This window comes from Panthera tigris, chromosome F3 (assembly GCF_018350195.1).
Source record: "Panthera tigris isolate Pti1 chromosome F3, P.tigris_Pti1_mat1.1, whole genome shotgun sequence".
Taxonomy (NCBI): Eukaryota; Metazoa; Chordata; class Mammalia; order Carnivora; family Felidae; genus Panthera; species Panthera tigris.
Genome location: NC_056678.1, coordinates 9,530,558 through 9,544,424, shown reverse-complemented (window position 1 = coordinate 9,544,424; position 13,867 = coordinate 9,530,558). Strand labels below are relative to the sequence as shown.

Here is a 13,867-nt window from a genome sequence, read left to right as displayed (position 1 = left end):
TTGAAACGCAACCCGTTTGGGACGCATAGGAGAGGCCCGCGGTCGGTCAGGAACACATCGCAGCGAAGCTCCGCTTGTGGCCCGCGCGTGTGACGAGGGCGCCGTGGGCCCCAGGAAACGTGCTTGCTGCGGAAGGGGCCACCGGGCAGCGCGTGCGTGGGCTCAGAGGACGGGGACGCAGGCGGCGGCGGCCCAGCCAACTGGCGCGCGGGGCGAGCTGCGTCCCGCCGCAGGTGCTCACTGCTTGTCCGAGTCGCTCAGGTTCACCGACATGCACCGGCACTGCTTCACCTTCTGGATCTTTTTGAGTCGGAAGGGAGGGTCCAGCCCGGGACATTCGAGCTCCACCAGGACCGAGGTGACGCGCTGGGGCTTGCAGAAGGCGCACGACTGGAAGGACTCCTCCTCCTTGCGGACGTGGCGCGGGATGTAGAAGGAGTTGCACTGGCCGTAGCAGAAGCGGTTGAGGATCGTGCGGCTGCGGCAGCCCTCCTCGCTCACCGTCTGCCGCAGCGGCTGCGTCTTGCACCAGTCACTCTTGAGGTACTTGCGCTCGGTGACCACCAGGGCCTCCTGGCTGGAGGCCAACACCTCCTTGATCTGGTGCTGCCATCTCTCCGAGTGGTTGCTGCTGCCGTCCTTGTAGGGCGAGGGGATGGCGCCCGCCGGCCGGTTCTTCCGGGCCTCCGCCGCCTTCACCAGCACGGCCACCAGGCACAAGGACAGGGAGAGCTTCCAGAACATCCTGCAACGAGAGAAGAGTTAGAGGGGGCGTCTGTGGCGGGTGCAGGCGGGCAGCCGGTCTTCGTGGTTTCATTAAGAAGGGCTGCAGTCAGGTGGGGCCGCTGGAGGGGAGAGTGCAAGGACGCTGTCCTAAATACTGCCCCGCAGGCAAGACGGGGGTTGAGACACTGCCAGGACAGTTAGAACACGAACACACGTTGGACAACTACAGAAGAATTAAAAAGCAAATGTTGTCAAAAATAGCCCAAGCCAGTTTGCTGGAGTGCCGGTGATAGTCAATAAATGTCACTGCATTTTCACTTAGTACTTGCGCAGTGCTACCCTATGCGCATCACGCGTCTACCTCATTTGATTCTCAAAACAGTAGATGGGAGGTGGCATATATTAGCCCTACTTTGTAATGGAGGAAATTGAGGCCCGTAGACATTGAGTAATTTGCCCAACGCCACACAATGACTAAGAATGTCCCAGGATTTCGAGCCAGGCATCTGCCTCCAGAGCCACCGAAAGTAACCGCTAGACATGGATATATGATCAAGAAAATTAACAAAAAGGAAAGGAAAGGTGGGTATGGTTCCACAAGTTTCTTAACAATGAGTACTGGGGGGGGGGGGGGGCCGGGGAGGCGCCTGGGTGTCTCAGTCGGTTAAGCGTCAGTCTTCCTCTCAGGTCATGCGCTCACAGTTCGTGAGTTCAAGCCCCCTTCCGGCTTTGTGCTGACAGTTCAGAGCCTGGAGCCTGCTTGGGATCCCGTGTCCCCATCTTTCTGCCCCTCTCCAGCTTGTGCTCTCCCCAAAATTAATATTAAATAAATAAATAAATAATGAGTACTAAACTTAGGAATGACCACAGATTAGGAAAAGCAGTATTTACACCTCTGTTAATTGCTATGAATAAAAAATCACATTTAACATCTGCACGAAGATAGCCACGTTAATTCAAGCGAGCCACGAGTTAGTTTCTTATAGTGGAAACCACTTCCCAGTTGTGAATTAAGAAACGAAGGCTGTATTAAAACTGCCTTAGACAATGCAAGAGATTGTATCTCCCGTCTGCATATTAGGGCCTGGTGACACAAGTGTGCAGGGATGGGAGCTGGAAGAAAACTTCCTTTGAAACATGTTTTGTAGAAAGCAAACTGATGTCTCTGAAGTTTAATTCGCAGTTTCCATTGTAATGTTTACATTAATACCCTCAAGGGACAGCAGTGCCTCTCAGTAGAGATGATTCTTACATCCTGACACCTGTAGTTCCTTCTTTACCCTTGTCATCCTCACCATCATAGTCACATGTGTTCATTGCCTCGCTGGGTATTTTAGCATTTGTAGAACTGCATGAGACTCTCATCCTTTCTTTTTTTAACTTTTTTTTTTTTTTTTTCTTTTTGAGACAGAGAGAGACAGAGCATGAACGGGGGAGGGGCAGAGAGAGAGGGAGACACAGAATCGGAAGCAGGCTCCAGGCTCCGAGCCATCAGCCCAGAGCCCGACGCGGGGCTCGAACTCACGGACCGCGAGGTCGTGACCTGAGCTGAAGTCGGACGCCCAACCGACTGAGCCACCCAGGCGCCCCGAGACTCTCATCCCTTTAACACGTACACCCTTTTAACATGTACAAAATGGCATGTAGTTATATGTACATAAAAATTATATAGTTGTAGAGTGTATATTAATTACATAACAGGCATAAACATCATGGCTAAAATTTATAGTAAGTATATTAACTCTCTGAAGTATTATCAATGTCTTAAATATATTTCTGCTAATAATAATAGTTCGTATTTATTGGTGCTCAAAACCTATCACTCTTAGGGCGCCTAGGTGGCTCAGGTCATGATCTCAGGGTTCGTGAGTTGGAGCCCCGCATTGCGCTTTCCACTGTCAGCACAGAGGACAGTCCACTTCGGTTCCCGTCTCCTTTGCTCTCTACCCCTCCTCTGCTCTTGTGGGCTCTCTCTGCCTCTCCCTCAAAAATAAATAAACATTAAAAAAAAACATTGCTCTTACATTTTCCTTTCATGTATAAGCATATTTAATCATCAAAATTCTACGAAATAGCTATTATTATTTCTCCCATTTTATAGATGACGAAACTGAGGCATTGAGAGGCTTCACAACTTATCAAGATCACATGGCCAGTATGTGAAGTATTTGAATCCTGGCTCCAGGCATGCTAGCTCCAGGTGAGTATACCTATCTCATTGTTAAAAATATTGGTGTTAAAATATCTATGCTAAAATATTTCTTTCTGTCATTGTTATTAGTCTAAGTGTAAGCCACAAGAGGCTTTTGCAAATCGTCTAGCAGAGAATTCCTTCATTCATCAAGTTTTGTTGAGTATTTATTCTGGAATAAACTTTAATAAGCCTTGTGAATTCCAGCACCTCCCACAGAGACAAAGCTAAAATTCTTCCAGTGTCAGATGAGCCCTGACAAGATCTGCTGTCCCCATCGTTACCTCACGGGCCTCGTCACCTACACTGTCCCCCTTGCTCATTCTGCTCCAGCAACACTCGCCACCTTTCTGTTTCCAGAACATATGTGGCATTTTTTCTGCTCTAAAACCTTATGTTTTCCTTTCTCCCAGATATCTGCATGGCCTTCTTCTACAGTCTTCAAGTCTTTGCTCAATTATCGCCTCCCCAGTGAGGCCTTAATAGGTAACTTCACCATAACCCTGGCATTCATTGTCTCCTTCTTCCCTGCCTTGGTTTTCTCCGTGGCACTTAGCATCCTATAGAATTGAATAATCTTACTGATTTTTGCATTGTCTGACTTTTCCAACTCGATTTAAGGTCCAAGAAGGAAGGACCGCCTATTTTCCATTATTATGTCTTGCATTCAGAACAATGCCTGGTACATTATAGGTACTCAATAAATATGTGCTGAAGGAACCATGAATGCCATGCATTTCATTGCCTTCAATGAGCTTGCAATTTCTTTTTTTTACATTTTTTTTAACGTTTATTTATTTTTGAGACAGAGAGAGACAGAGCTTGAACGGGGGAGGGGCAGAGAGAGAGGGAGACACAGAATCGGAAGCAGGCTCCAGGCTCTGAGCCATCAGCCCAGATCCCGATGCGGGGCTCAAATTCACGGACCGCAAGATCGTGACCTGAGCTGAAGTCAGACGCTTAACCGACTGAGCCACCCAGGCGCCCCTGAGCTTGCAATTTAGAAGTTAGAGAAAGGCATGCAGTTGACGGTGCTATAGTTTTAGAGACACAATGGCGTAGGTTTCCATGGTGGTGATCCTGGGACGGAGAACATCTGAATCACCGGGATGCTTTAGAATGTAGATTCCTCACCTCCACCCCAAAACATTCTGAATCAGTAGAGTTGAGGTGGAGTTTGAGATCTGTATTTTAAAAAAAATGCTTTGGGTGATTTCCATTGGCACCAGTGCCCCCAGGGCGTAGGGGCACAAGGAAAGAGCATCAGTTCCTCCTGGAGAGGGAGCAGGAGATGCCCAGGAAGTAACAGGTAAATGGGTGGCTTAAATTCCAAATAACGTTCTCCCAGGCAGTGACACTGACAAGAGTGCAGAGGTAGATAAATGTAATGACAAGAGGCAAGGGAAGTAAAAACACTTAGAGCAGACCGGGGAAAAAGGGAAAGATTTTCTTTTTTTGTAAAAACATTTTGTGCAATGCAATTACTGAAATTATGAGGCCGAATTTTTAAAGGACTTTCCTCATGCCTCCTTAGTTCCAGCACGAATTGTCATATTAAAATGGCCATGCTTCTAGCAGACTCATGGCAAGCAATTGAGTATTGGACTCATTCAACTTACACAGCTTATTATATTTGCAGAATGATTTGTGATCTCAATAGTCTCTTAAAAAGAAAGTATGTTGGTTCCATTTTAATAACTTCCAAAATTATTAACATTCTGAGTAAACACAACCAAAAGTTTGTAAGTCCCAGCCAGGAAAGATTTACAGAGTCACCCTGGTCCTCCATACCTAGTTCCAGGAACAGCTTCACATGCATCTCTGATAGGCTAAAAAAATGCATGCTTTCACTCAACAGGTCCTAGCTGTTGTCAGGGAGAACAGAACTAAAACATGTTCTGATCAATTTGGGGCAAAACCCCTTAGAGTCACAGTATTAGATGTGATGACTAACAACATGCATTCTTTGAACACTTGGAAACATTTTCAAAACATCTGGCAATCACCCTTAGAAGTTATGCCTCATAAGAACCTAAGAAGAAAAGCAAATCTCCCATTCTCAAGACCAAGAAAAGAGGCTGATGATAGCTAGGTGACTGGGATCAGCCCAAGCTCCTCTCTTTCCTTTCCTCCATCTCATATCTTTATACTCCTTCACACATAGCAACCGGAAGGTTGTCAAGGATCTGGAATCTCAGTGTCAGGACAGGTAAGTAGGCAAGAGGTATTTGCCGCAGCGACTGTTAGGCTGTATCCTCTTCACTTCAAGGGTTCAAGGGCACACTAAAGGCTCTGAGCCAGGTTTTGCTCATGGCAGATACTACAGTGGCCCTGAAGTGTGTGGGGTTCCTCAGGAGAGAACAGGCATGCCTCTTTCTTCAGTTCACTGTCTCACACACACTTGCACACACATGTCGGTGGCCCCACCAGGACCTGAATTTAGCACTGCAGAGTCCAGCTTTGCCTTGGAGCACTTTGCTACTCAGAGAAATGCATACAATTTGCATTTCGTTGTTTGCATCGAACATCTTTCATCTTACCCTCACATCTTGTGTTTTGGCTTGTCTCAGAAGAAACTCGTAAATAAATCTTGTTTGTTTTATTAACCATCCTTGTGGCCTGACAAAGTTATAAATTTGCAAGGGGTGCCAGGACCATAAATGTTGATATGCTAAGCAGCGGGGTTGGTCAAAGTAGGCTGTGGGGAGAGAGAGATAGCAAAAGCACTTTCTTCTTCTTTTTTTTATTTTTACTTTTTAAAAATATTTTTTTAACGTTTATTTATTATTGAGAGGCAGAGAGACACAGAGTATGAGCAGGGGAGGGGCCGAGAGATGGAGACACACAGAATCTGAAGCAGGCTTCAGGCTCTGAGCTGTCAGCACAGAGCCCGACGCTGGGCTCGAACTCACAAACCTCAAGATCATGACTTGAGCTGAAGTTGGACATTTAACCGACTGAGTCACCCAGGCGTCCCAGAAGCACTTTCTTCTTAAGTAACACCCCCCGGGCCTGGCCTTTGTTGATATCAGAACAGGGGCTACACAGACCAGGGTAGTATGTAGGCAGCTAAAGAACAACTGGCCCCTTCTGTCAACCTTTCCTAGAAGTGTCCAGGGGTTCTACAATAGGAGCTTGAGCAATAATGCTTCCTAATTTCTAGGAAAGGCCGTGGCAGTGCTGAATCCTCCCTGCCAAAAGGTGTATGTAAGTGACCAGAGGCCAAGGGTTCAGTTAAGCTGATTAACTCACTCCCAGAGTGACCTTCTTGAGTTTTAGAGGTCGAGTCAAGACAGTACAGAGCTGTGCATTAGTGGAAGGTAGGATGCGGCCCGAACGTTTTCTGTGACCTGAGAATTCTAGGATATCCTTGGAAGGTTGAAGGGAAGCACCCAAGGCTGAATATCAGCGCACACATCTGAGACAAAGTTGCTCCCATGGCCCAAGTGAAAACAGAATCCAAATCAAACAGGAAACTCCAAACAAAACCCCCAACAGGGTTAGCATTTAGAGATTATCTTTGTGAGTGTTACTAGCCAAATGTACTTCATCTCGACATGGATTCTTGGGCTGGGAGGCTGTGCTTGAGCTCTCCAACTGGTGGTGGATATTCCTTGGCTCAGGCCTCCTCCTCCTAGCCTAGACCGCTTGTCTGCTAAAACCACTTGCTTTCAGCCACCGTAATCTGCCGCTCACTATGGCCCGTGGGCCTACCCCAACCTGAGGTCTGTTTTTGTAAACAAGGTCACGTTGAATACACCCATGCCTATTAGCTGCATGTTCTTTATGGCTGCTTTTGTGTCACAAGAACAGAGTGAGCAGTGGGAACAGAGATGGAAGAGCCCACCAGTCCAAAATATTTACTGCCTGGCCTTTCACAGAAAAGTTTTGCCAAATCCTGTTCCAAACGTTTTCTCTCCCAGTTCAGCCATTGCTTTCTTTTTATCTTTGCTCTCTTTTGCTAGAAAAGTAGCTCCGAATTTTAAAATTTCTAACTATGAAATATTTCAAACATAGGGCAAGCCAGAACATATAATAAACTCTCTCTACCCACCACCAAGGTTAAAACAATATTAATATTTCCCATCTTTATTTTGCTATCGCTTTCAATTTTGAAAGAAATAAAGCAATATGGGTGATACCGAAGTGTTGTCCTCCTATCCTTCTACACTCATTGAAATGACCAGCATCCTAAAGTTGGTTATAGCATTCCTAGTAATATGTTTACGGGTTATGTTTTGTGTATGAGGGCATGTTTTTGTGCACGTTTGACCTTCACATATCAAGTATATATATATATATATGTACTTCACATATATATAGCTATACTCTTCTTGAGCAACTTTATTTTATTTTAATTTTTAAAAATTTCTGAGCAACTTTTAAATTCAACAATAGGTGTTTGAGATTTTACACAGGTAGACGTTTTTAGGAGGACTCTATTCACCTCCACTGCTGAATCTTAAATAACATTGATAAATTCACCTTATTGAAGGACAATGAGGTTGCTTCTCTTTTGTCAGTATGACCAACAATGCTGCACTGAACAGTTTTGTGTGTATTTATTTGTGCCCACCTGTCACAGTTTTTCTAGAGGAGACACTGAGAAGTGGAGATCCTGGGTCATGGGATGTGTACAACTTGAGCTTGACTAAGTTTTGCTAAGTTACTTTTCAAGTGCTGATACTAGTATTCTCTCCCCTGAGTAATATGTGAGTCCCTGCTCCTACACAGACTTGCTAACACCTGGTGCTAACGATTTATTTCCTTTTGCCTATCTGAAAAATTTGAAATGATGTCTTATTATTATTTTAAGCTGCATTCTTCCAACCATAAGGGAGTTGATCACCGAGCTCAAATACTCTAGTTGTACACTGAAAGGGAGTGATTGCAACTTGTTCTAAGTAAAGGAGGAAAATTAAAATTTTAGGAAAGGAAAAATAAGAAGTAGTAACTATAAATCTTCTTTTGAATTTTTATTTTTTATTTATTTTTATTTTTTTAATATGAAACTTATTGTCAAATAAACCTGAACTGTCATGAGAAGAATAGGAAGTGGCTTAGGATTTCAAAGCAGAATGATCAGGGAAACCCACATGACTCAGAAGTTTGAAATCCAGGGGCACCTGGGTGGCTTTGTCAGTTAAGCGTCAGACTTTGGCTCAACAGTCCGTGAGTTCGAGTCCTGCATCGGGTTCTGTGCTGACAGCTCAGAGCCTGGAGCCTTCTTCAGATTCTGTGTCTCTCTCTATCTCTGCCCCTCCCTCACTTACGCTCTGTCACTTTCTCTCTCAAAAATAAATAAAGATTAAAAAATCTTAAAAAGAAAAAGTTTCAAATCCAAATGGATCATTTACTTTTCCAAGTGAAAGTGCCTGAATGGAACACTGACTATCATTTTGTTCCAGGAGAAGTTTAATTTCATCTGGAGAAATTATATTATGTTTTTAAAAAAGGTTTTCAACCAAAGAAGAAATGATACTATCATTACTTACTTTGACTTCTGGATAGCAAGTGTATCATTTAGGAATTTGTGATCAGGGTTCTTAATCTTTGAAAAAATTGTTGGGATGAACTCAGTCTGGGAAATGTAACACTGAGGCAACATGGCAGCAAAGCATTAAGTTAAATAAGAAAACGGATGGGAAAGCTCTTTGAAAGCTGTAAGCTTATCCACACATGGTTGCTTTTCTCTAGAGCAGAGTCACTTGGGGATGGGAGTGAGAACATGGTTTCTGGGCCTGAGGCTGCCCATCTCATGACCTTATGTGACTCACTCCTAAGCTTCTCTGGGTTCTCCCCTGTAAAATGGTGTTAATGGCACTTGCCACCCCCCGTTCCATGTTTCTGTTATGAGGAATGTGGAACTGAGATCCAGTCATAGTCCAAGAACTCTCTGAACGAAAAGGACCATGAGTTTTATTTGAAAGGAAGGAAGAAATTATGAGCAATCTATTAAAGATTTTATAGCCAGTGACATTATTCTCTGCAGCCGTTAAGCAGAACCTTCATCGTCATCATCATCATCATCATAGTTGTTATTATTATTATTATCATTTTCAGATGAAGATTTTAGGCTGTGGTTCAAGGAATCCGTCATACTTCAGTAATTCTGCACTCCTCAAGCCCTTGTGGGACAGCCTTGTGTGTTCAGGATGAGCTTCTAGAACAACAGGCTTCCACGTCTTCGACAGCAGAGTAAAGATTTTCCATCAGCGTACACATAAAAACAGAGTGGCCTGTCCAAAATGCTTTGAGCAAAATAAAAAGCATGTTGCCCAAGCACCCCATCAGCTTTTCTTGTTCACTCTCTAATTCTAGCTACTTTGCTTCACTTGTAGTGTGACAGTGCATAACAGTGGGACATAGCATATACCGAAGCCTCACGAAACTGTGTACCCCCTGCTCACTTCCTCTGGAATTCACGACAAGAGTCTTTTTATTCTTTCTCTTTAGTCTTTTGATGTGTTTTACTGATTTTTCTCTCTCTGGCTTCCTCTTAGAGGTTAGTGTTCCCCAAGGGTTTTTCCTGTTTTCTCTTTCCTCACATTCCTACTAAGAGTTTCATCTGTGCCCATTTCAGCCACCAGCTGCTATCTGCTTATGATTCCCAGACTCCACCAAATATTCCCTGGATGCTCTGTAGGCACCTCAAATTTTATGTGTTCCAAATCTCATCCTATTTTCTCACTCATCTCTTCGCAAAGTTACTATCTCAGTGAAGAGCACAGCACTTATCCTTTCAGCCAGGCCAGAGAGATGAGAGTTAGGGCAGGCTCTCGTTGATTTACCGCCTGAGAGCCAGAGGCACGATGCTGTTCAGGTGCTGGAGCCCAGGTTCTTCATGGACGCTGCCACATACCATGGAGCACAGAGTTGATAGGTCTAAGTCAATGAGTAACAAAATGTGAGAAACAACCCCCTGGGAAAGAGTTTTACTCCCCAGGAAAAAGAGACATGCTGGAAGAACTTATTCTGGTCTGGGTTGTGGTGACACAAGGATCTGATAACCGATGCTTCGGCAGCCACCATGAAGATACAGCATGGGGTGAACGTCAAACCTTTGCCATATAAAGCACAAAATGGAAAGCTGCTGGATTCTTGATTATGTTGGAAAGCCATTGAATTAATTATCCCTAGAGCTGCTTATCTGGACTTCGATGTTGTTAGTTAATAAACTCTTTAGTATTTAAATCACTTTTATTTGGGTATGGAGAGTATCCTATCTTCTCCCATATTAAATCCATTAATAAGACCTTATTGTCTTTCTTGCCTCACTGCTAAACCTTGCTGTTACCACCTTGGTCTGGGTGCTCATCACCTGAATATTACACCAGTCTCCTCACTGGCCTCCTGCCTTCACACTCACATATACCTTCCAGAATCCTATCAGAATGAACATCCTAACATGAAGATCTGTCTATCCCTTTCAGTTAAACCCTTTTCAGATTTCCCATCATGTGCAAATTCAAAGTCTTTGGCACAGTGTATACAACTTCTGTGATCTCTGTCTCCTCCAGTCTTATCACATTATCCCCTCACAATATGGCCTTATGCTTGAAACACACAAAACTCTGTGTCCTACCACATGCAAGGCTGTTTTCCACCTGCAAACATTTGCACAGTTATTTCTTTTGTTTCTCTGACCACCACTGGGCATTTAAGTTTCATTCAAATGCCACTTCCTTTGTGACACCATCTGTGTTTCCTGTATTCTTCATTTCTGCCACCATCATACCTGTCTCATTACAACCACAGGGCACTGGATGGCTATTTGCTGCACACTTTCCCTCACTAGAGTGTACGTTATTGGAAGATAAGATATTTAATCTTTGTTTCCATACTGACTTGTGGTGGGTCTGCAGAATAGTTTTAAATGCCTATTTATGTATGAATGAATGAAAGATTGAATGCTTTTGTAGGTTTTAGCTACACTGGTATAGATGTGAATGTTTTTATTTTGATTTTTTTTGGTGTATTTATTTTGAAAAAGAGAGAAAGGGTGGGGGGTGCAGAGACACAGAGGGAGAGAGAGAATTCCAAGCAGGTTCCACACTGTCAGCTTAGAGCTCGACGTGGTACTCAGTCTCACCATCCATGGGATCAGGACCTGAGCCCAAATCAAGAGTTGGATGTTCAACCAACTGAGCCACCGACGTGTCCTTACTTTTTAAAAAATGTTTAATGTTTATTCATTTTTTGAGAGAGAGTGAGACAAATACAAAGAACAAGTTTGGGAGGGGCAGAGAGAGAGGGAGACACAGAATCTGAAGCAGGCTCCGGGCTCTGAGCTGTCAGCATGGAACCTGACGTGGGGCTCAAACTCAAGAACTACAAGATCATTACCTGAGCCGAAGTCAGATGCTTAACCGACTGAGCCACCCAGGTGCCCCAAGGTGCCCCTATTTTCAAAAACTATAAAGAAGAACTTGAAACTGGGTTAACTTTTCAGTAGTAATGATCCTTTTTATGCAAGACTCTAATCATGATGATTTAATGCATATTAGGCTATCAAAATCAGAAGTCAACATAACTTTTTAAAGTAGAATAATTTTTTTTTTTACAATCTAATAAACTGTTGCTTACATTTCAGTAGTTATATTTTTTTGGGTCCTTATTCTCTTTTTATTTCAAGCTGTTGCCCACTTCTTTTTGTATTTTCTGCCACTGACCTAATGTTTTTGGCATCTCTCATCTTCCAACTGGCAGAAGTACAGTCCTGGGGGTTACAGAAAGTCTTTCCAAGAGGTATGTGTTCAAGGGTGGCTTTGAAGGAAGCAATTTTCAAATTCTCAACCTCCATTTGTTCCTTCTCTTCTCAGAGATCTGCCCTAGAAGTTGTCTTTACACTGAAGGTGTCTGCAATGGGACAGGCAAGTCTGCTGCTTCCTGCCTCTATCAGTGTCCCTTCCCCCACGTGACAAAAGGAAATGACAGCTTTCATCCACCCTGCTTCTACTGTGTTGTATTGCTTGGGGTATAACAAAGATTCCAGGGTACAAAGTGAAAAGACAATTCTAAATATTGGTACTCTCACTAAAAAGTAAAAGTCATTTTCATAGATCCTTTTCCATGTCAGATTGTTTTCAATAATTTGCTTTAAATCAACCCTGAAGGAAGACCTAAATTGTTGGGTGATCTGTCACCAAAAATAATTTTTTGCTGAAATGGTATTTTACATGTAAATAAGTTTGAAAGGTTTTAAGAAATTGAGACATTGTTATTAGAAAACACATTTCTATTACAACCTTTTCTTGTGAACATATTTCTTTAGCATAAATTGTACACATAATATAACCATACACATACATACACACACACACACTATATGGTAGAAATTTTCTGCTGATTTGCTGAATCTTGTTTCTTCCTGGCAATAACTAGTATTTATTCATGAAATTATAAATAACAGTAGTAAGTCTCCATGTATGGGGCATCTTTTTAACAGAGGTAAATAATTAAAATTTACCTTTTTGTATTTAATAATTTGTTTACTAATTTGTGACTTATTATGCTATTTTGATCAAATACTATTCTATACTCTAATGAGTAAACAATCAGCAGGAAATATTTAAATACTTAAAGCTTACAACAAGAGAATTAAAATTTGCATATATACCTTTTGGTCACAGAAAAAGAAGGACAATGTGAAAAGAAAAGACTTTTAAACATAAAGCGTGTTATAACAGGATAAATTCTATGGGGAAAACTAGAAAGACATATGAATTCAAGGAAAAATGATGTCATTTGCTCAGGGGTAGAGCAAGACGTGAAGTGGGCTGCAGGTGGAACTCTGGGGTATAAGCTTTTCCAGACACTGAGGAGAGGAAACCTACAAAGGAGGCAGAGGAAGGGTAGAGCTAGGCTTTAAGAAGTCAGATGAGAGAAGATTGAGAAGTGTTCACTGGATCGATGTTTCATCAGTCTTGGCTGGAGGGGTTTTAGAGACTTGATAGGGTGGGAGCAAGATTGCAGTGAGGATAATAGGTAATAGATTCTGGTTTCTGTACATTGAAATGTTGTTGGTAAGCAGTAATTCATCTAACCGTCCAAATATTTAACAGTGTACTCCAAATGGAGTAAAAGGACCAACTGGGAAAGACAGAAATTACTTTCTGAACCACATCAGCAACCCAACCAATATCACCTGAAAAGCTGAACAAAATGAGGCAAGTGCCAAGCTGATGCCTGTGATTGAGGTTCCTGGTACTTTTCCTAAGGTTTCCTTGATGTTCAGATAATCTTCTCCCCAAACACCTAAGCTGCTAGTCCTCTTCAATGGAAGACTCCATCAGAATATATATCAAGTCTGTTTTGATCACTACCATATCTCTGGAACTCAGCATGGGTCCTGGCATATAGAAAATGACCAATAAATATTTATTGACTAAATGAACAAATATGTAATATTTTAGAGAAATTACAGATGTCATAATTGCTAATATTCAAACAGTCATAATACAACTGATATTTGAGAAAGAAGAAAGCCTGAGAGATTAGGAATCAGTCCTTTGCCTTTTATTTAGGAAATAGAGTAACTTTAAGTGTACCATTCAGGCAGCAAATATTTACTGAGTGCACATGTGCTCATGATATGTTTGGTGTCCATTCTGCTTTTTATAACTCTCTGTTTAGATCTTTTCTTGGATCACCCTAATTATAAATAATGTAAATAAAAAGACTTCTACTCAACTTTTGAAGTAATTCTAGAGAATGTTTCTCGTTAACGTCAAATAAAGCCAGTTATACCTTACGTCAAGCTTATCGAATCTTTTCTAGTGTATTGTTTCCAAACACAAGTATTGGCACATATTTCTATAGAGCAAGTTCTATTAACAATATCTACTATTTGCATTCAATACAGATTCAATATAGGACTCTCTTTCTTTAATAAGTGGTCCTCAGACTTCACTATAAATGAGACACACTTGGGAACTTGTTAAAAATGCA

General features: G+C 42.4%; 1 protein-coding gene across 4 annotated transcripts in view; it reads right to left on the bottom strand.

Annotated features, from left to right (window-relative positions):
* Positions 1-235: 235 nt before the first annotated feature.
* GREM2 (gremlin 2, DAN family BMP antagonist) overlaps positions 236-13,867 on the bottom strand; it is a 106,355-nt gene continuing 92,723 nt past the window's right edge. For all 4 annotated transcript variants that reach the window (XM_007076991.3, XM_042976158.1, XM_042976156.1 and 1 more), the window contains one exon: positions 236-745. In XM_007076991.3, coding sequence (XP_007077053.1) covers positions 238-745 — 508 coding nt within the window. In that variant the 3' untranslated portion in view covers positions 236-237. The remainder of the gene's footprint in view (positions 746-13,867) is intronic.